The sequence below is a fragment of the Phyllobates terribilis genome, unplaced genomic scaffold (genome assembly GCF_046119375.1).
Source record: "Phyllobates terribilis strain yellow unplaced genomic scaffold, ASM4611937v1 Scaffold_11__3_contigs__length_659146591, whole genome shotgun sequence".
NCBI lineage: Eukaryota > Metazoa > Chordata > Amphibia > Anura > Dendrobatidae > Phyllobates > Phyllobates terribilis.
The window spans coordinates 551,520,033-551,542,939 of NW_027362771.1; the positions used below are offsets into that span (position 1 = coordinate 551,520,033).

At 41.8% G+C, this 22,907-nt stretch overlaps 1 protein-coding gene across 2 annotated transcripts in view; it reads left to right on the forward strand.

Moving 5' to 3' along the window:
* Positions 1-22,907, forward strand: part of LOC141165325 (chromaffin granule amine transporter-like) — an 83,919-nt gene that overhangs the window by 19,398 nt on the left and 41,614 nt on the right. For both annotated transcript variants that reach the window (XM_073650927.1, XM_073650926.1), the window contains 4 exons: positions 10,492-10,623; positions 12,211-12,520; positions 12,624-12,682; positions 15,147-15,230. In XM_073650927.1, coding sequence (XP_073507028.1) covers positions 10,492-10,623; positions 12,211-12,520; positions 12,624-12,682; positions 15,147-15,230 — 585 coding nt within the window. The remainder of the gene's footprint in view (positions 1-10,491; positions 10,624-12,210; positions 12,521-12,623; positions 12,683-15,146; positions 15,231-22,907) is intronic.

A 22,907-nucleotide genomic window follows, 5' to 3' on the forward strand; every position in this document is an offset into this window, starting at 1 on the left:
CAATCCCCACTCGCTGCTCCTCATCTCGAGAGGAGTAACGACGAAGTTTAAAATACAGTTTGCAAGCTTCCTTTAACACAAAAAACTTGTCCCTACCTCCTGAAAACCTGTCCGGGAGGGCAACCTTGGGTTCAAGCTGGATTGGCCTACCCGCAGAGACCACAACATTAGGGACCTGCAGCCGCTCTTGCTGCTGCTGTATTTCATAGCGGAGGTCAGTCACCTCCAGAGACAGCTCTGCCAGCTCTGCAACGGAATCCATGAACCAAGGGAAAAGAAAAAAAAAATCACACCCGAAAAAAAAACACACAAATAAAACCATGTGTTAGTTTTTTTTTTCCTTATAAATAAGTGATGTCACCCAAGTTGTGGGAAAGACTAAGTACAACACAAAGGGAAGAGGGAGAGGAAGCCTAAACACTAGGGAAAGGGGGAGTGGAGACCCCTAGGCAGATCCAATATCACCCTGCCTATCCTACTGTCCCTATATAGGTTCCACACCTATCGCTGAGCAGGACCCTAAACCCTGTATGTTTCTAGAGCTTGGCTCTAGATAGGGGGGGAGGGGTGAGCACTGATCAGGCCCCGCTACAAACTAAAGACAACTAGGTAAACAAACAAAGGGGACAAACTTAGCTTGAGCAGACACCAGAGGGGAAATGCCAACTGTCCTCCAAGGGCACCAGAGAAGAAGTCAGCCAACAGCTAGTGCTCCAAGCATGCACAAAGGTATATAGAAGTACAGTCGAGTTTTTAACTCCGATGCAAGGGTGTGTCAAACAGCAGAAGGAGGGAGGTCGCCACTGGGTCTTAAAGGAAGAAGGATTAAGAAGGTGTCTGCAATGCCAAGCGCAGTGTCCTTCTACAGCCAGATCCAGAGGGACTGTATATTATACCTGACACATCCGTGACAGATGGTGACAAATTGGAAGTTGTAAAGGACTTCAACCTACTTGGATCAATGATCACTAAAGATGCAGTGTCAACACCGGAAGTCAATAGGAGAATAGCTATAGGCAAATCAATAATGAAGTCACTGGACAAGGTCTTCAAATCGAGGAACATTTCACTGGCGACAAACACACAGTTCATACATAGTTACAGTGGATATGGAAAGTATTCAGACCCGTTTACATTTTTCACTCTTTGTTTCATTGCAGCCGTTTGGTAAATTCTAAAAAGTAAATTTTTTTCTGATTAAAGTACACTCTGCACCCCATCTTGACTGAAAAAAGAATGAAATGTAGAAATTTTTGCAAATTTATTAAAAAATAAAAACTGAAATATCACATGGTCATAAGTATTCAGATCCTTTGCTCAGTATTGAGTAGAAGCACCCGTTTGAGCTAGTACAGCCATGAGTCTTCTTGGGAATGATGCAACAAGTTTTTCACACCTGGTATTAGGGATCTGTGGCGCCCCTGAGGGTTCAGTCACCACAGAGGTACTGCACCTCACCCAGAGGTGTGGTATCTCCTTCTCTCAGGTAAGGAGGGAGTGCAGCCCGGAACCTCAACACCTGCATCCAACACTACACTGCTCCAGGCCGGCTGGAAGGGCAAGATGCAATGTGTTTCCTGCTGAGCCCTGACCCTGGCTGGAGTGGGGGGAACCCAAAGGTAGGGGGAACCAGTAGTGGGTGTGGGTGGAGGAAGCAGTTTAGGGGAGCACCATAGAAGGAGGTATAAAAAGGGAAGCCATCTTAGGGTGGCGGAGCAGTTCAGAAGAACAGTTCAGGAAGACAGTCTGGGAGCAGAGGCTCTTTAGGAGCTATGCTCCACAAGTAGGGCCCAGTACCAGAGGCCCAGGAGGGGAGCAGAGGAGTAGGCTCCGATCTATAGAAGGGATCCTAGGGGGTACGGCGAGTGCGGGACGGCATCCGTACGCCCCGAATCTGTCAGAAGACAGAAGGATCGTAGGCCGCAAGAAGGGGACCGGCCCCTGGACCAGTCGTGTAACTTCAAGTCTCGGCTGGAAACACCGGACGCTTCTGGCTTTCATAGTCCAGTTGCCAAAGCCTCATTCTAATCCCCGTGAGGGTCAAGCAGGTCCGGGAACTCCAGTAAGACAGGAGGGACTTCAGAGCACCCGAGCAGGATTGAGAGTGGGGAAGCACAGAGCAGGAGGGAGAAGACCCAGCGTGAAGACGGTCTAGACAGGCACTCAAGTAAGCGGGGTTCCGTCAGGTGCTCCCAAATAACCTGAGGAAGAGCTGGACCCCCATTCTGGTGAACGCAGCGTGACTTGGGAGGCTGTAAGCTGACAGTGCAACCTGAGGAACTTAACAACTGTGAGTAAAGACTCAGATGACTGCACCGCACTGCCTCCGTCCATTCTTTCGTCTGCGCCATCTTTCCCCCTGCACTACAACGCCCAGCGCAACCACCAGCACCTACACTGCCCTGGAGCTAGCTCTTCCTGTGGAGAGCCATACCATAGCTGCAGTAACATCAGCTTCAGAGGACTGCTCCGCAGCGGCGGCTCCCTTTGGCCGCATTCCACAGGTGGCGTCACGAACACTTTACAAAATCACCTATAAATAATTCCCCTTTTTGTTGACCGCCCTGGGCCATAGACCGGGCCAGCCACCGTGATATCCCCCACCAGCATCCATAGGCCCGGCTGCCAAGTACCCCACGGCTCTGGGGGCGCTTCAGATCCTCTGCCATTCTTCCTTGCAGATCGTCTCCAGGTCCATCAGGTTGGACGGTGAACTTTGGTGGACAGCCATTTTCAGGTCTCTCCAGATATGCTCAATTGGGTTTAGGTCAGGACTCTGGCTGGGCCAGTCAAGAATGGTCACAGAGTTGTTCTGAAGCAACTCCTTTGTTATTTTAGCTGTGTGCTTAGGGTCATTGTCTTGTTGGAAGGTGAACCTTCGGCCAAGTCTGAGGTCCAGAGCACTCTGGAAGAGGTTTTCATCCAGGAAATCTCTGTACTGGGCTGCATTCATGTTTCCTTCAAAGGCAACCAGTCGTCCTGTCCCTGCAGCTGAAAAACACCCCCCATAGCATAATGCTGCCACCACCATGTTTCACTGTTGGGATTGTATTGGGCAGGTGATGAGCAGTACCTGGTTTTCTCCACACATACCACTTAGAATTATCACCAAAAAGTTCTATCTTCGTCTCATCAGACCAGACAATCTTATTTCTCATAGTCTGGGAGTCCTTCATGTGTTTTTGAGCAAACTCTATGCGGGCTTTCATATGTCTTGCACTGAGGAGAGGCTTCCGTCGGGCCACTCTGCCATAAAGACCCGACTGGTGAAGGGCTGCAGTGATAGTTGACTTTGTGGAACTTTCTCCTATCTCCCTACTGCATCTCTGGAGCTCAGCCACAGTGATCTTGGGGTTTTTCTTTATCTCTCTCACCAAGGCTCTTCTCCCACGATTGCTCAGTTTGGCTGGACGGCCAGATCTAGGAAGACTTCTGGTGGTCCCAAACTTCTTCCATTTAAAGATTATGGAGGCCACTGTGCTCTTAGGAACCTTGAGTAATGCAGAAATTCTTTTATAACATTGGTCAGATCTGTGCCTTGCCACAATTCTGTCTCTGAGCTCCATGGGCAGTCCCAACCGGGGTTCTAGAAATGTTTTTGTGAGTTCAGTGATGGGCAGTTGAGCAGATCTGTATTCCATTAGCTGGGGCCATGGTCTCTTGGGCTGATCCTGAAGAGTCTCTCTGGAGAGGGAGGCAGAGCCCTTTTATACCCACAGCTCCCATTCAGGGTATTCTCCCACAGGATTGGGGAATGTAATTTCTCATTGTTCTATTGTCCAGTTAATCTGCATATTTGTCCTCTCTTGCTTCCGAAAGGGAGTCTAAACTGGCTTTTTACCAGGATAAGGTGTGTTAGCTATTCTGTGAAAATTTCACTGAGTGGACACATGTTGACCACATAACTGACCAGAAGACTTCACTCTATTCCTCGCAGAAACAATGCTCCCCCGCCTGAGGCTGCACAAGGTCTACAGCCAGTAGCTGAGGAGGCAGCAGCAGCAGTAAAGTATGTTTCACGTGATGCTTTATCAGCCATTGAGACAACCTGTCGGGGACTGCTCTGGAGTGGTACCTTGTGTCTACCGGCAGACCAGCCTATCCTAATCATCAGAGGCCCTAGTGAAGATCCAATAGATACCCTTCAGGGTAAGCCCGGCCGGTGGCGCAGTGGGCCCACTCCCACCAGCGCTACACATTACAAGCATGGAAAACTTTATATTTGTCAAAATGAATTAGGCAGGTATCATTGCCAACTTTCAATGTACTGCTGTTGGGAAGTATATTCTCTTGAGGGTACACAAACATAAAATACTTGTCAAAATAGGGATAATTTTTTTCACGGCTTGTTGAGAAGCCATTGCTTCTTCAGTTTGAAAACAGCCAGCCTGTACCAGCTGTCTGGAAAAAAGATAATTTTTGGAAAGTTTGGTTAAAAAAAAATTAATTGTTTATCATTTTGAGGATTGCAAACCTGTTGCGAATCCTAAAAAAGGGATTATTTTTTCTCTTAACAGTTGAGAAGCCATTACTTCTTCACTTTCAAAACAGCTATCCTGTTTGTGCTCCCTAATTAAGGGATCATTTTTCGATGTCTTGGGCAAAGCCATCGCTTCTTCATTTAGCAAAGAACAAAGCTCTTGATACTTTCTAGACAGAGATCATTTTTGCACCACCTGTGTGAAAAAGCCACAACTTCTTCTGTTTGAACTGCCTGCATTTAAGCACCAGCAAGGCAGGCATCTCCCCTAAAATATGAAAATTTGTGGACTGTTTATACATTTTAAGTAATGTAAAAATTCTGTAGTGCAGTGTGGTGTTAAATAGAATTGTTTACCATGGATTACTATCCAATACCTTAGATAGATAGGTTGAAGTCACTTGCACATTATTAAGGGTGTGTTTGCGTTAAAGAGTTCAAAAAGGGCTCAATAGAGTGCTAGGAGACCTCAAAGTGTTATACACATCTTTTCTGAGCAGTTAGAGGCTTTATGGCATTGAGTTTCATGGCGGATTTATTTGTGGAAATTACGGCGGAGCTAGTGGATTTGAATTTTAAAAGATCCATTCATCTCTAGAACTAAATAAATATACAAATTATTTTATTATCATTGTACTGATATTCAGTCTAAATTTAACATGTGACTGTTCTAAAGACAAATCTTAAACACTGGAGAAATTTTTTTCTTTCATACCCATCCAAAGAAAAAATAAATAATAAAAAGATTACAATAAATTATACAGTACAGACCAAAAGTTTGGACACACCTTCTCATTTAAAGATTTTTCTGTATTTTCATGACTATGAAAATTGTACATTCACACTGAAAGCATCAAAACTATGAATTAACACATGTGGAATTATATAGTTAACAAAAAAGTGTGAAACAACTGAAAATATGTCTTATATTCTAGGTTCTTCAAAGTAGCCACCTTTTGCTTTGATGAGTGCTTTGCACACTCTTGGCATTCTCTTGATGAGCTTCAAGAGGTAGTCACCGGAAATGGTTTTCACTTCACAAGTGTGCCCTGTCAGGTTTAATAAGTGGGATTTCTTGCCTTATAAATGGGGTTGGGACCATCAGTTGTGTTGTGCAGAAGTCTGGTGGATACACAGCTGATAGTCCTACTGAATAGACTGTTAGAATTTGTATTATGGCAAGAAAAAAGCAGCTAAGTAAAGAAAAACGAGTGGCCATCATTACTTTAAGAAATGAAGGTCAGTCAGTGCAAAAACTCGGGAAAACTTTGAAAGTGTCCCAAAGTGCAGTTGCAAAAACCATCAAGCGCTACAAAGAAACTGGCTCAAATGAGGACCGCCCCAGAAAAGGAAGACCAAGAGTCACCTCTGCTTCTGAGGAAAAGTTTATCCAAGTCACCAGCCTCAGAAATCGCAGGTTAACAGCAGCTCAGATTAGAGACCAGCTCAATGCCACACAGAGTTCTAGCAGCAGACACATCTCTACAATGACTGTTAAGAGGAGACTTTGTGCAGCAGGCCTTCATGGTAAAATAGCTGCTAGGAAACCACTGCTAAGGACAGGCAACAAGCAGAAGAGACTTGTTTGGGCTAAAGAACACAAGGAATGGACATTAGACCAGTGGAAATCTGTGCTTTGGTCTGATGAGTCCAAATTTGAGATCTTTGGTTTCAACCACCATGTCTTTGTGCGACGCAGAAAAGGTGAACGGATGGACTCTACATGCCTGGTTCCCACCGTGAAGCATGGAGGAGGAGGTGTGATGGTGTGGGGGTGCTTTGCTGGTGACACTGTTGGGGATTTATTCAAAATTGAAGGCATACTGAACCAGCATGGCTACCACAGCATCTTGCAGCGGCATGCTATTCCATTCGGTTTGCGTTTAATTGAACCATCACTTATTTTTTAACAGGACAATGACCCGAAACACACCTCCAGGCTGTGTAAGGGCTATTTAACCAAGAAGGAGAGAGATGGGGTGCTACGCCAGATGACCTGGCCTCCACAGTCACCAGACCTGAACCTGGACCGCAGAGTGAAGGCAAAAGGGCCAACAAGTGCTAAGCATCTCTGGGAACTCCTTCAAGATTGTTGGAAGACCATTTCCAGTGACTACCTCTTGAAACTCATCAAGAGAATGCCAAGAGTGTGAAAAGCAGTCATCAAAGCAATAGGTGGTTTCTTTGAAGAACCTAGAATATAAGACATATTTTCAGTTGTTTCACACTTTTTTGTTAACTATATAATTCCACATGTGTTAATTCATAGTTTTGATGCCTTCAGTGTGAATGTACAATTTTCATAGTCATGAAAATACAGAAAAATCTTTAAATGAGAAGGTGTGTCCAAACTTTTGGTCTGTACTGTATGTGCCTCAAAATGGTGCCATTAAAAATATTAGTCATCTTGAGACTAGTGATGGGCGAACCAAAACACTAAAGTTCGGGGCCCGTACCGAACACCTACTGTTCAGGCATGGACTCGAACACGGACTTCCTCAGGAAGTCCTTGTTAATGTTCGGGTTCATGTTTGGGTGTTTCCAGCGCTGTCATTTGCGTGACAGCGCAGGAAACACAGGCTGTGATCGGCAGTAATATCATTACCGCTGTCAGAGCGCTGTGGGAGTGACCCGCAGTAAAAAACTTACCGCGGGTCATAGGCGCCGGCTGATGGTACTACTACCACCATCAGCCGGCGCCTACTGCCATAGGAAACAGCAAGAGCAGGCACCGCTGGATGGGAGCAGTAGTCTCCCATCCGCCGATGCCTGTGCTCTGTTGAAAGTAAAAAAAAAAGTTAAAATTAATAAAAAAATATTAAAGTAAAAATAAAACACATTATACTGACCTACACCTTGTACCCAATGTTCTCCGCCCCTGCAAAAAAAACAAAAAAACAAAACACCATATACTCACCTTACAGCTAATCCCCGAAGCCCATTATTACCTGCAATTAAGGTAAAATGATAAACCAACCTCATCCTCACCTGTCCGACGCAGTCAAAATATTGAGGGTCCCACGATGATCTCATGAACAGAACGGGCACATTGTAAAATGTGACTGCTCTGTTCATTTGCCGGCAATACACTGACGCACAGTGTATTGCTGGCAAATCAGGTCAGCGCATGCGCGGTGAGTATTTTCCCACGCTTGCGCTGACGTCAATGAATTGAACTGAGTTCAACTCATTGACACAAGCATGGGAAAATACTGCGCATGCGCTGACCTCATTTGCCGGCAATACACTGAGCGTCAGTGTATTGCCGGCAAATGAACAGAGCAGTCACATTTTACAATGTGCCCGTTCTGTTCATGAGATCATCGTGGGACCCTCAATATTTTGACTGCGTCGGACAGGTGAGGATGAGGTTGCTTTTTTATTTTACCTTTATTGCAGGAGATGGTTGGCTTCAGCTGGAATGGGCGTGATGGTAAGTATGGTTTAATTTAGAACATTAAAGGTGTGTGTGTTTATTTCAAATAAAATATTTTATTCACGGTGTGGGTGTTTTTATTTTACATTTGATTTCCACTATGGGGTTAGTAATGGGGGTGTCTTATAGATGCCTCTCCTTTACTAACCTGGGCTTGATGTCAGCTTGCATTATAAGCTGATATCAACCCCAACTCTATAACCCCACTGCCACCGCTACAGGGCAGTGGGCAGAGTGAGGCTAAGCGCATGAATTGGCATCCTATGGATGCGCCATTTCTGGGGCGGCTGAGAACTCCTGTTTCTAGCCTCAGAGGGGGGCAATATCCATGGCCCCTTACTAGGCTATTAATATCAGCCCCCAGCTGTCTGCATAGCCTTTGCTAGCTGTTAAAATAGAGGGACCCCACGTCATTTTTTTGGGGGGTCCCCCATTTTAATAGCAAGTAAAGGCTAAGTATACAGCTGGGGGCTGATATTAGTAGCCTGGGAAGCTCCATGGGTACTACCTCCTTCCCAGGCTAAAAACATCCGCTTCAGCTGTCCGCTTTCCCTCTGTTAGTTAATAAAATTATGGGGGACCCCACGCCATTTTTGTCCCAGAAATATACTCATTTATTAATAAATTACATGAACAGTAAGGTACACACGCAAAGCACAGGTAGAGATCTACAAAACTAAGAACTGGATAGATAATTGTTGGAGTCTTGACCCTTGAGACTGAATTGATCACACATAATGACTTGATTTACCTACAGAGGGAGATCACCTGCCTTATTTCCTCCAGTTCTTGCTGAATAACTGTTTTTCGCTCATTCCCACTTGAGCAGGGTTGTAATTTGTGATAACAACTAAGACACAATGTCTACAGGGAGTCAATGGTAGACTGAGACACACCTCCTGTCCTATGATTGGTTCAGGCTCCCCCTTCCACTACAGCTTTGCCCTTTCTGAATGATTGTTGTGAATAATACAACCCAAACATATGTTGACCAGAAAGTCTGTGCACATACAGCTGATTTCCAGTACAGCAATGGTACATATCTGACTATAATGCATCTTTTCTTTATCTCTTTATTATTGATTTAATTTTTGAGAACCGGCAGTAATTTCTCACGCTGCGAGCGGTGACGTTTGTAAGGTTATCGCAGTTCATGCGAGAACTGCAATAACCTTACTGACGTCAGCACTCGTAGCAGCAGCCGCGTTCTCACGCTACTCTCTGTGTGTTCCGGCTGCTGTTGTGAGGGGTCATGTCACTGCTCATCACATCACATCCAAATGTAGCAGAGTCGGGGATCATCGTGGGATGTGGGATGGATTTACGGCGGACCACTTTGGATTATTATTTTGTATGGTAATAAATGGGTAAAAGACGGTCAGGGGAGGGTAATTCTGGGGAAGTGCTTTTTACAATTAAAGAATTTTTTTCTGTGTGTGTTTATTTCTTTTGACTACGTGGTTAGTAATTGGGGTTAGACACCTCTCTATTACTAACCCCTGGGCTTGATGTCAGTGGAAATTACACAGCTGACATCAACCCCAAAACTATTACCCTGATTGCCAATGCACCAGGGCAATCGGGAAGAGCCAAGGCTAAGTGCCACAATTGGCGCATCTAATGGATAACCAGTAAAGGCTAAGCAGACAGCTGGGGGCTGATATTAATAGGCTGGGTAGATCCATGGATAGTGGCCCCTTCCCAGAATAATAACAACAGCTTACAACTGTCTGCTTTCCCTCAGGTGGTTATTTATACAGTAATGTGAGTGAGCCTCAGTGCAGCGTCTTTAATTGCACAATTGACATGAGTATTCATGAAATCACATCCACTTTGCTTGAGGTGTTAAAAGCAGATTTTCTGAGTAAAAAAAATTTGTTACGCTTCTTTGCAGGGTGTTACAGAAATTTCAACAGTGATGCATAAAATAAAAAGCTGAGCTTTTTCTTACCCTCCCCGGTTCCTTCGTTGCCTCTATGCTGCTGCTCTAGTCTTTGTTGATTAGCTGCAGCAGTAACATCACATTGACAGCAGAGATGAGCGAACCCGAACTTCAAAGTTCGAGATTCGTACCAGACACCTAGTGTCCGGTGCTGAACTCCGAACACGGACTTCTCCGAACAGCTCCAGACTTCGGGTCACCATTGATTTCAATGGAGTTCGGTTTCAGGATCAAGTTCGGGTATAGTCCTGGTACCCGAACCGAACTTCGGACTAAAATTCGGTCTGGTACCAGAACCCGAACTTCCACAAGTACGCTCATCCCTAGTTGACAGCACTGCAACCAATTACTGAGCTCAGCAGCCCTGCTGAGCAGCTGAGCTCAGTGATTGTCTGCAGTGCTGTTGATGTGAAGTCATGGCTGCAGCTAATCAGCAAACACCGGAGCAGCAAAAGAGAGGAATTGCTGGACCTGGGGGAGGGTAAGTAAAGCTTAGCTTCTTGCTTTGTACATCAATAAGACTATAGGCTAAAAAAAAGTTATGAGGGGGCAACCCCTTTAAAACATGAAAGTGACCAGGACCCAGCACCGACCTTCTAGTTACAAATTAATTATTTCTTCTTTTTTTGAAAGGTGGTCCCTGTGGTGCCATGATGGAGTGCGGACTATGCCAGTGGCTGAATGAGAAGAGGGGCTCCAGACAGGTCACCCTTGCAGTGGTTTTTGTAGCTCTACTGCTGGATAATATGCTTTTCACAGTGGTTGGTATGTCTGTCTCTAGAGATGTTCCATGTGTTTATTAAAGGGCTATCCTCATCTTCAAGGGGTTATCCCACCAATGACATTTATCACATCTGCATTTATGGGTCTTAGAGCATTTAAGACAAATCCATCTCTCCACTGAAGTTTTATGGAGCATGTGATGGCCAGAAAAAAGGCAAATAAGGATAATCAGATGCCCATGCTTCCAATAAGCGACTATCTCAGAGCTTAAAATAAACGGTACTATAGAAATTGAAAGAATTATTTCACCAAATACAAAATATTATAAGACGTCAGTAATGTCATGTCGCATACTCTTGATTGGGTAGAAGGATGGATGCCAGCTACGTCAGGTTCAGTTCTGAAATCAGATAAATCCAAATGACCATGATAAAAAAGACAACACAATTCATTTTCAATGAAAAGTGACCAATTGGAGCTGTAGGAACCTTGCTTATCTAATTTCCACTGTAACTAGGGCTGGTATATTAATCCAAGTTACAGGGAAAATTCAGACTCCTGACTATGTAGCACAGCTGACTGGGTCTCCTAGGATCCAGCAGATCCTGCTCCCTCCCTACATCTGGCGATCACATTATGGGTCCAGAGGAGAAAGCAATGTCAGTGCTCCCTATACTGTATACACAGTGCTTGTCCAGTGTTGTGTATATAGTGATCAGGAAGGCAGTGATGGTAGTAACCTATCTCTGCCTTCTATATGGGGAGTCTGGCTATGTCTGATGATCCTGTGCCGCTGCTATATTTTGCAGTGATGTTTTAGAACGTATAATGCAGACAACCTGAATGTTTATAGTCTATGGGCAGTCCGGAAGTAGTTAATTCTTTAAATGAATGTATGTATGGAGCTGTTTATAGCTTGCCTCAGCTAATCAGTGGATGCTAGGTGTTGGACCTCCACCAATCTGATATTGATGAGATTTCAATATCACAATAGTGGACAGCCTCTTTAAGCTAGAAATTCGAGATGGTAATCTCCCAGAAAAAGGGGAAACCTCGTGGAAGGCGCAGGAGAAACTTCTCAGAAAGCAGCACTCCCTTACAACACTTGTGCATGATGCCAGGATTGTCGTCATTACTTTGAGCGCAACATCCAGATGCACAATCAGGGGGTTGGAAATAGAGTGTGGTTGAGGGATGGCCTTCATAAAGAGGAATGGTAATGGAAAAAAACATCACTCTGGAGACACCCACAAAACTATTCCAAAAATTTGGCAGGCTTGGGTATTGTATTGCCAAGGGCTGGTACCCAACTGAACAAAAGTAGCAATAGTAGCAATTACACCCAGGTCATGGGTAGGCCTAAAGGATCTGTGCCCTATAAGAAGACACCAGTATTACAAGTGGCCCATGGTAACTGTTGTCCTGTTACAGATTTTGCGTTGGAACTCAGGAGCTTCCAGTTGGGTCTCCGTTGGCACTTACTGTGCCTAAGTGTTGGACCGGTAGACATATACTGTATGTTATCTTGACTTTTGAGATACTGTAGTGTGGTGTGGCCACACTTTTCTTCAACTTCATACTGACCACCATTCATGTATTTCTATCTAATACTGAATCTTCCCTGTCTAGTTCCCATCATTCCCAGTTTCCTTTATGAGACAGAACACAACAACGAAAACACATCTGTGGTCCAAGCATCTTCACCTTCTGCTTCCAACTCTTCATTCACCATTTATTCTTTATATGACAACTCCACAATCTCAATTGTCGATTCAATTCAACTCATCGCGAATAAGACCCAGGAAGCCCCCAAAAATGGCAGCTGCAACAAGGAGGCGAATGTCCTAAAAGATGAAAACGTCCAAGTCGGTCTTCTGTTTGCATCGAAAGCAATTGTACAACTTCTAGTCAACCCTATAGTAGGATACATTACCAGCAGGTACATGGTACTAATGGGCCGGTGACGTTATTGAAGACGGAGTTCCATAAAGATGATTAGCCATTGTCATTTCTGGTAATGATGCTTATTTTTTTTTTCTTAGGGTCGGATATGATATACCAATGTTCTGTGGGTTCATCATCCTGTTCTTGTCTACTTTAAGTGAGTTATGTATTCTTTTATTACATGTCCCAAAAATAGAAATGTTATAAATCCTCAAGATAATATAACAAATAACAGCAGATTTTATCTTGTGAGACTCTTCATATCTATTAGCCAGAATAGAGAACAAATACACGTTGCAGATTTTAGCTTTCAGCAGAATCATTCAGCAGTCAGACATTTTTGGAGAAGGAACTGTTTCCATTGGGACATACAATAACCATTATCTACATCATCACAGTATAGAAGATGACAGGAAAGAAACCAAAGAGGTCACATAATACAGTATTACCAAACGCTAACAATTAACACAGCACCATCTGTTGACCACTCAAGATAGTCCCTCCACAGCATAAGTCTGCAGCTGTTACATACTCCAACACTACAAAGAATATCTCTTGCTTTGGAGGACATAGCATGTCTTTTTTTTAAATACACACATAGTACATTGATTTCAAGGGGAAAGGTGTAATGCATGGTTTCACCCGTAGTGGTGCTACAGGGAAATTGAACACTTGCTGTTGGATTCTTCTACAGTCTGTGCAATGGGAAAGCTTATTTAGCTCATAAAAACAGATTGCTTAACCCCTTCACACATCGGCCATTTTCCGTTTTTTTTTGTTTTTTTCTCCCTTCTTCCAAGGGCCATAACTTTTTTATTTTTTCTGTCAATATGGCTGTATGAGGGCTTATTTTTTTTTTTTTTGAGGGACGAGTTGTACCTTTGAAAGACATCATTCATTCTACTACATAGTGTACTGGAAAACGGGAAGAAAATTCCAAATTCACATTTGTTTTTTAGTTGTTTTATTTACCATATTCACTATATGGCAAAAACTGACCTGAAAATGTAATTCTATGGGTCAGTATGAGTACGCAGATCCCAAACATGTGTAGGTTTTTTTTTATTTAAGTGATGAAAAAAAATTGGAAATTTGTAAGAAAAATTTTTTTTTTGCTTTTGTCCCAATTTTCCAAGACCAGTAACATTTTCATTTTTGAGGATATGGGGCTGGGTGAGGGCTTATTATTTGTGCATTGAGCTGAAGTTTTTATAGATACAATTTGGGGGAACGTACAATGTTTTTTCAGCCTCTTATTGCATTTTTTTGCAATGTTGCGGCGGCCAAAAAAACGTAATTTTTTTTTTTTTTTCATTGCGTAGTTGACCGATCAGAATAATTTAATATTTTGATAGATCGGACTTTTACACATGCAGCGGTAGCAAATATTTGTAATTTTTTTTTATTGTTTTATTTTTTAAAGGGGCAAAAGGGGGTGATTTAAACTTGTGTTGTTTTTTTTTTCAGATTTTTAAAAACTTTTTTTCACTTTTTACTGGATTCAATAGTCCCCTTAGGGAACTTAAAGCTACAATAATCCGATATCTTGTGCTATACATAGCAGTGAATCAGCCCTGCTATGTATAGCTAAAATTACGATCTCCTACGAACGCCGGCCACGGGCTGACCTTCGCAGGAGGATCGTAATGATACAAACGGGGGTCTTCATCAGACCACCGGCTGTCATGACAATCTATTGGTGCCCTGCTATCACAGGCACGCCAATTGGAGCGTGGAACAGCGCTTGCCCCTGACGGCACATGTTAAATTAACAGGTTAACAGCTGCGGGTGGAGCTCCACTCAATACGTGGCTGTTAATAGTCAGATGATGGCTGATTAGATCAGCCATCATGTGCTGGGAAAGATGTGGGCCTGTCGTGCAAGCGTACGTCAAAGACAGAGACACGACATATGATGTACTGGTACGTCATATGTCGGTAAGGGGTGAAAGTGAAGAGTCCCTTTAAGAAATATGATGCATCTTAGACAGTAACTGTAGCTGATGTTCTTAGCGGTAAAAAGACAGATAAATGCAAAACATATGGGAAAAGTTCACTTATGCAGGACGGGGTTCCCCCACAACTTACACATACACCTTTAACGGAATATGCAGAGTCCATAACATATAAGATTTAAAGGCCTTATTCCCATGTTAGTAAGATATCAGATGATAGGTAATAACTGAGGATTGCTGAGACCCCACTGATCCTGAGAAAGGGGCCCTCAAGTGACCCATTTATGGAGCAATTTCTGCAACATCTGCCCCAATTATTGTCCCTGGGTTTGCTGAAGATAGCCAAGTGCTGGGACCTCCAGATTCCCAAATATCTGGTGCAACAAAATGGAGATTAATCCTTAATGGGGCTTATCCATTGTTATAAAATGTGACCTATTTGCAAAAATAGTGCCTCAATTGCCCACAGCTCTGCCTCATTCAAGTAAAGTTGCAATACCAGACATAACCTCTGGACAGGAGTGGCGCTATTTGTGGAAGAATAAAAAAAAACAGACAATGTTTTTCTGATCATTGGCCACAAAACAACCTGCAACGTGACAGTTAACGCCACATGATACTGTGCTTTTTCTGAAAACTGTACTTTCCTCTTCTGTCTTCCGGCAGTTTTCGCCTTCGCTCGCTCATATGCACTTATGTTCTTCGCGAGATCTCTGCAGGGAGTCGGATCCTCATTTTCTACTGTTGCAGGTAAAAGTGTCTTCATTATTAGGTTGTTGATGTCTCCGGATAATTCTTTTATAACTTGCTCATCAAAGTATTTTTGTCGTGGTGTAAGAGAATGGATGATCGGCGGGATAAGTGATGACTAGTAAAAAAAGGGACAATAGGGACCCAAATCCCCTGTTCTGGTGATTGGTGGGTTCACATGGGTGGGATCCGTTGGATGAGTGATAACTTACTTAGGTCGGCCGTGCGCATATAAAGCTGTCGGCCATCTATCTCCCCCGACTTTCAGTGGTAAGAGAGGATTAAGCTACCCCAATATTTTGTGTTACATGTTTTTTGTTTTTTTTAAAAAAAAAAAAAAAAAAAAAATTGGCAGTGTTTTTTTTCGCATCACGACCTTTATTAACCAGTTTCTGACTGGGCAATATTCCCCGACCAAGCACATTTTTGGGTTTTATCATGTGCTTTTAACTTTTTTAAAATGCTTACCCTTTTTTGCGATACATGCAGCTTACATTTTTGTGTCATTTTTGTATTCCCTTCTTTTGTTGATTTGGGGGGAAAAATAAAAAATACATGTCTATTTTTAACTTTTTTTAAAAAAAAATAATTTTTTTTTTACAACCATAAAGGCCTGCTAAACACATTTTAAATTGCATTTCCCTTTCCGTATAAATTATTTTTAAAAGCCTGAATCAAAACATACACACTATGTCACATTCACAGGGGTCCAGGAAACTTGGAGTTTGTATCAGCCCTCCTGAGACCTAATGATCACTGGTGATTTTCTTGTGGTGTCCCTAGGTCTAGGCCTGTGACTTGGGTTTCTTGCCCAGTTTTTCAGAGAGAGAATGCAAGATGGATGCCAATGGCACCATAAAAGTTTAACTCAAACTGACTAGTTGTGGACCCTTACAGTGTCTAATACTTTCAGCCCAACTGTACCAATAGCTGTCAAAAAACTCATCTCCCCCCAGTAAATGAGACTACAGACTGATCCAAGCCTAGTGTTTGCAAGTTAAGTTATTGTTAGAAGTAACTTCCAAGTAGTTGTGCCAAAAGACTGTAACTTCCAAGTAGTTGTGCCAAAAGACTAACTGCCAAGCTGTGTTCCAAAAGACTGTAACTGCAAAGTTGTGTGTCAGGACTGTATCTACCAAGTAGTTTGCCACCAAGCGTTGTAACCGCCAAGCTTAGTAAAATTGACTGTAACCATTAAGCTTTGTGTCCCACCCGGAGTAAAATTTGCATATATTCACACCAGAATCGAATCCTCCTATGCTACTTTGCCATACCTTTATGAGCCACCGTGGCTGAGTCTAGAGGTCTAAAAACTGACCCTCTTAGAGGATGACCACTTTCAAATGTAATCGTGTCTTGTTTTTTGCATAGTGTTACCCAGTCATATGACTGAAGTCCATGCTTCCTGTTAAGGATGACACCAGAGAGACCATGCAGAATCCCATTGCTGCCACCAATTGTCAAAGGTCGCAGCCAGGGGGGTCATATCTCAATCCACCCGCTGTTACCTTTGGCGCGAACAGCTCTCTGCTGCCCCCTATTGTCCGGAAAATTACACGATTGGCCGACGATTATTGGAGGAGGCCGCAGGCTATTTCTACTAATAGGCTGCTTATCGGGAAACTGACAGTGACCTTATGGTATATACACCTCCTATTCGAACACATGGATTGTGTATATACTCCCATGAGTTCATACTAACTCCATGATAACCGAAGAAAGATTATTAGCTGCCACCACCATTAGTTTTTACAGGCTGACTGGAGGCCTGGTCGGTAGGGTATGGCTTCGAGGCGTGGTTTACAGAACAACAGGAACAAAATTATTACATTTTAGATTTAATCCAAAACGATAGACAGTATTTCGAAAAAATATACAAAAGATTTTACAAAGGGAACAAAACAATACAGCGTATACAGTTACATAAAATAAAAAGAAATACTACGCCACTCATAGAAATGAGTCAACTTAGTCGAAGGAGAGCACTTTGATTGGGGACGTTCAGTGAACGGGATTCATGCATACGTGTAGCTATCTACAGGAACCAAGATTATAATTAGGCTTGACATTTTATCAGCACCTGAGTTACACCCACACACCCACCTTGATGATCTCATATTGGGCTGGGTAGTGGGTTGTTCTCAGCCCTTCAGGATTTTATGAAATTCTCAACTTATGCGGTAACTTCACTCCTGTGTTTCAAAATATTTTTATTGAAAAAGTTTTTAAAGTAGCCAGGGGATGGGAAGGAGTAGGGTACATAAATAAAAAAAGGAGGGAAGGGGAGGGAGAGGGGGGGGGGGGAGGAGAAACAAACAATCTACATATTGTAGACAAAAAAGGTTTAGAAATCACTGTATTGTACAATATAGTGTAATTTCAAATACAAACAGAAAATAGATAAGTACTCTATTAATGAGTCTAGACATAAAATCTATGAAGACATAAACTTTAGGTTTATTAAAGAAATACATTAAATGTGTCTAAAAAAATAAAAATAAAAAGAAGATTCATAAAAAATTTAGATTTTATTTGAGCTAAAGGAAGTTCTGTATTACCATTAAAAAGAACAAAGGAGAGAGTCAAACTATTGGTTCACTTGATAATATATGGAATGTCAATTGGCCTTATGTAAGAGTAGCGGTAAGTATTTAGAGATCCAGGGGGTCCAACGATCTAGGTATTTTGAGAAAGACTTGCTTCTAATTGCTATATTGTGTTCATACACGCTATGTTGGGTAATTCGGTCTATAAGTACATCTATACCGGGTGGATCAGGTTTGGTCCATCTTGTAGCAATAATGAGTCTAGCAGTCACTATAATATGCGAAATTATAAATCGTAACTGCTTTGGGAAGTCTTCTATTCCAATTGACAAGAGGGCTAATTGTGGAGTAATGAATATGGTCATTCCTGTGATATCTGATATTAAGAGTTTAGTATCCATCCAAAATTTAAGTAGTCTAGGACATCCCCAGAACATGTGGGTTAATGTGCCTTGATTATTGCATTTCCTCCAGCAATAAGGCGAATTGGTGGGGTTAATGCGATGAAGTTTTATTGGAGTCCAGTACCACCGTGAAAGAACCTTGAAGTAAGACTCATGCATTGTCGCTGAAGCTGTGTGAGAGTACATTATGTTTAAGGTCTTACTCATTTTATTCAGATCTATTTTAATGTTAAGTTCTTTCTCCCAAGTTTTAAAAAAGGGGTGGTAAGACAAATCCACTTCCTCATTAAAAATTTTATACAATGCATTTGTCTTCCAAATAGATGTTTTCTCTGGATTATTTATTAATTGTACTACTATTTGTGGCATGGCAAACGTGAGGGAAGGTTTCGTAAGCAAATTAGAGATAAGCTTCCAATTCGTCCTCTCATCTCTTGAGAGAGAGTATCTAGTCTGTAATGTGTAAAAGGGTAAGAGGGTATCATCAGAAATGAGGTCATTAACAGTATTTATGCCTTTATCTAGCCAGGTCGACAGGTCCAGGTTTGTAATTAAGATTTCTAGTACAACCAAAGGAATATTTTTAACTTTAATTAAAGGGAAGTTTGTAGAGGATTTGTTTACCAAGTCTCTCCAGGCCAGAATAACGGCTTTTAAGGTGGGGTAGTTTGGCGGGGACCTAGAAGGCTCAATAAGGTGGGCGAGAATTAGGGACCTTAATTGTTCAGTTTTAGCAGCTGACGTCTCTATGTTGATCCAGGATGTGTTATTAGATTCAATTAACCATCCCTGAGAAAGCTTTAATGTGGTGGCCAGATAATAATTATATAAATTGGGAACACCCAGTCCTCCCATCTTTTTATGTTTTAATAATGAGAGGGTAGGGATTCTTGCCTTTTTATGGTTCCAAACATATTTCATTAGTTGAGATTGTAGTTTCTTGAACCATTGTTTTGGTTTAAAAATGGGAATAGATCTTATGACATAAATAAATTTGGGGAGTAAGAGCATCTTGAACGCTTCAATTCTACCTAGCCATGAGATTTCTAGCTTAGCCAGGCGAATGTAATCTAAATGAAAAGTGTTGAATAGTGTGGTCAAATTTTCTGAGACTAGATCTGAAGAAGGTTTAGTCAACTTAATTCCCAGATATATAATTTTCTTCTCCTCCCATATGTACTCAAATTCTTTTTTTAGGTAGTGTAGAAATGTGTTTTCTATGTTAAAGTCAACTATTTGAGATTTAGACTTATTAACTTTGTATAGTGATAGGTGTGAGAATTCGTCAATTGTGGTGGTAATATGCCTCAGGGACTTAAGGGGATTTGAGATGGTAAGTAAAATATCATCCGCAAATAGGGCTATTTTGCTTTGCTTAGTATTGACAGGGATGCCAGTAATGTTAATGTTTTCTCTAATAGAAGAGGCAAATGGCTCTATAAACAGGGCAAAAAGAATGGGGGAAAGAGGGCACCCCTGTCTAGTGCCATTAGACAGGGAAAATCTTTGTGACAAAGAACTATTGGAATAGACACGAGCTGATTGAGCAGAATACATTGACTTAATTAGGTTGAGAATATTACCCGTGAGACCAAATTTTTGTAGTGTGTTAAATAGGAATGGCCAGTAGACCCTGTCGAAAGCCTTCTCTGCATCCAGTGCAAGGAAGGCCGAAGGAAGATTGGTACGCTCAACTAGGGTAATGAGATTGACTGCTCTTCTGGTGGCATTGGCAGTAGTTCTGCCAGGAATAAAACCCGCCTGATCCTCATGCACCAATTTACCGATATGAATTTTTAATCTTTCCGCAGCCAACTTCGCTAAAATTTTTGTATCCGAATTTAGGAGGGATACGGGCCTATAGTTCTTTGTGTCGAGTGGGTCACCTTTTTCTTTTGGGATTATGGTTATTATCGCTTCAAGCATATCCTGAGGAAGATAGGCCTGTTGTGTTGTATGGTTGGCTAATTTGGTTAGGTAGGGAACTAAATGAGTTTCAAAAGTTTTATATAGCTCATTCTGTAGTCCATCGGGGCCTGGAGATTTGCCCAGTTTAAGTCCTTTGATTACTCCCGAAATCTCTTTCGGTAAATATGGGAGGTTCAAATCTTGTAGGTCTTGGTCGGTTAGTGTGGGTAAATGTAGTTTGTGTAAATAATTATTAATGTCTGAATCAGAAGGTTTTGAGAAGCTTGGATCATCTTTTAGGTTATATAGGGAATTATAAAAATTTGCAAAAACTTTGACTATATCTTTAGGATGGTTATAGGAATGGCCTAGGGGTCTCTAATCTCGCTAATACGTGACTTAGTTTTGTAATGTCTAATCTTAGCTGCAAGCAGTTTCGATGGTTTGTCAGAAGAGAAATAGTACCTAGATTTAGTAGTCTGTATAAATTTGTCATACTCGGTGGTCAGGAGAGATTTAAGGTTTGTTCTCAATTTAAGGATATCTTTTGAATAGTCAAATGAAGGATTGGAGACTTGTTTTTGCTCTAAAGCATAAATTTCATGAACTAATTTTTGAGTTTTTTCTCTATTAGATTTGTTTAGTTGTGAGTTTAATTGTATAAGCTTGCCTCTAAGTACTGCCTTATAGGCCGACCAAAGTGTGAATATAGAGATATCATCAGTGTCATTCTCATTGAAGTAGTTCTGGATGGCTTTGTCGATTTCTTTTTTGTAGACAGGATGGTTATAGAGGAAACTATTATTATGCCAGATTTTTTCTACCATGGTATTTTGGGGGTTTGTTACTTCGAATATTACAGGGGAGTGATCTGACCACACACTGGGTGCTATTAGTATATTTTTGAATTTGGGAAGTGAGAATATGTTAGTTAATTAGATCTATCCTAGAGTGGGAATTGTGAGTACCAGAGTAATGAGTGAATTCCAGGGAAGACAAATGAAGGCATCTAAAAACGTTGTATAGATCCATTTTGAGCAACCATGGGCCTAGTGAGGAAGATTGGCACCTTGACTTGTTAGAAGAGTCCAGGAGAGAATTTGGGACAATGTTAAAGTCTCCGAAGAGAATTAAATCACCTTGTTTATTTTGGGTAATAGTACGCATTATTTTATTCAGGAAGGATATTTGGCCTTGGTTGGGTACATATACATTAGCGAGGGTAAAAATTTGGTGGTTCAGATTGCAGATTAATATAATATACCTCCCATTTGGATCTTTAAGGCTTGAGATTAATTCAAACGAGACAGAATTTTTGATTAACAGGGCTACTCCCCACTTTTTCTTGATATTATTGGCGTAAAATATATTTTGGAATTCTTTATGAGCGAAACGGGGTGGCTTGACAGAGGAGAATTTAGTCTCCTGGAGAGCTACTATATCAGCATTATGGTCCTTAATTGTCTTCCAGGCAAAGAAACGGCGCTGTGGAGTATTGAGACCATTGACATTATGTGTTAGAAATCTAAGTGACATGACTTATACTGTACAAGAAATGGTAAAAGCTCAATATTTGGTGAAATAAAATCGTCCATTGTTTTTTCCAAAGCATGTTTTCAAAAATTAACTATAAAATCTCCAGAAAGAATATAAATCAGATCAAGTCTACAACCTTAGACAAAGATAGAAATTAAATAAAAAAATAAAAAAAAACTTAACTTGAGAGATAAAATACCTCAATACAGGTCTAAATCCAGTAACTAAATACCGAGTTCCAAACAAGGAGGGACTAACGTTTCGATGATGACCTCCTAGGCGGGACTAAAGTTATGGCCTAATGCCTCAGCCCATTAATTAGATTGGAACGTCAGGTGATGTTAATTCCTAGGTCCCTGAAGAGTTTCCCCCCATCCGCAATGTCAGAAATACTGTAATTTTTCTGCTGGTGGTAAAACAGGACCTTTGTGGGGTTGAATCCCCATTTATAGGGAATCTGATTATTTCGTAATACGTCGGTGACCTTAGTTAGGTTTTTACGTTGGGTCATTGTCTCTCTCGACAAGTCAGCAAAGACCTTGATGGAGTCGTATGGTTTAGGGAAGGATTTTTTGTGCCTAAGAAACTCCAAAGCTGCTCTATAGTCTGGTAAAAATGGAACTTAGTGATAACGTCCCTTAGGACATCAGGTTTCAGGTGTTTAGGCTTGGGAAGCCGAGGTGTCCTGTCCAGTGTTACTTCTAGGTCAGATAAAGATGAAATTGCCGTTTTAATCAAATTTTTGATGCAGGGGGCAAGTTGGTCAGATTTGACAGACTCTGGTATAGCTCTCAATTTTAAGTTCTGTCGTCTATCTCTGTCCTCCAGTTCAGTGAGCTTATTTTTTACTGTTCTAAATTCCCCCTTGAGGAGGTGGTACTCTTTTTCTAGTCTGTTATTTTTTTGCTCCAATTCAAAGATCTCAGACTCAGTCTTATCTATTTTGTTGGTAACTGAGTCGATTTGTTTCTGGAGTTTATCGTACCTAGTGTCGAAGTCAATGCGAAGGGACTCCTTGAAGGCAGAGAATATCCCTTTAAAAAATGATTGGTCAATTGGCTGCTTCCAATCAAAATTCTGCAACGGGTCCGTAACGTCTAAAGACGGAGGGCTGTCTGTCCTTATCCGTTGCTTAGGAGGACTAGTTATAAGGGACGAGTCTTCATCTGAGTCAGAACTCTCCTGCACTGTCGGTTTTTGTGCAGATGCTAGTTTAGAGGCCGACTCCTTCCTCTTTTCTCTCCTTTGTTTCTGGGGATCAAATTCTGGATTTGTGGAGTCAT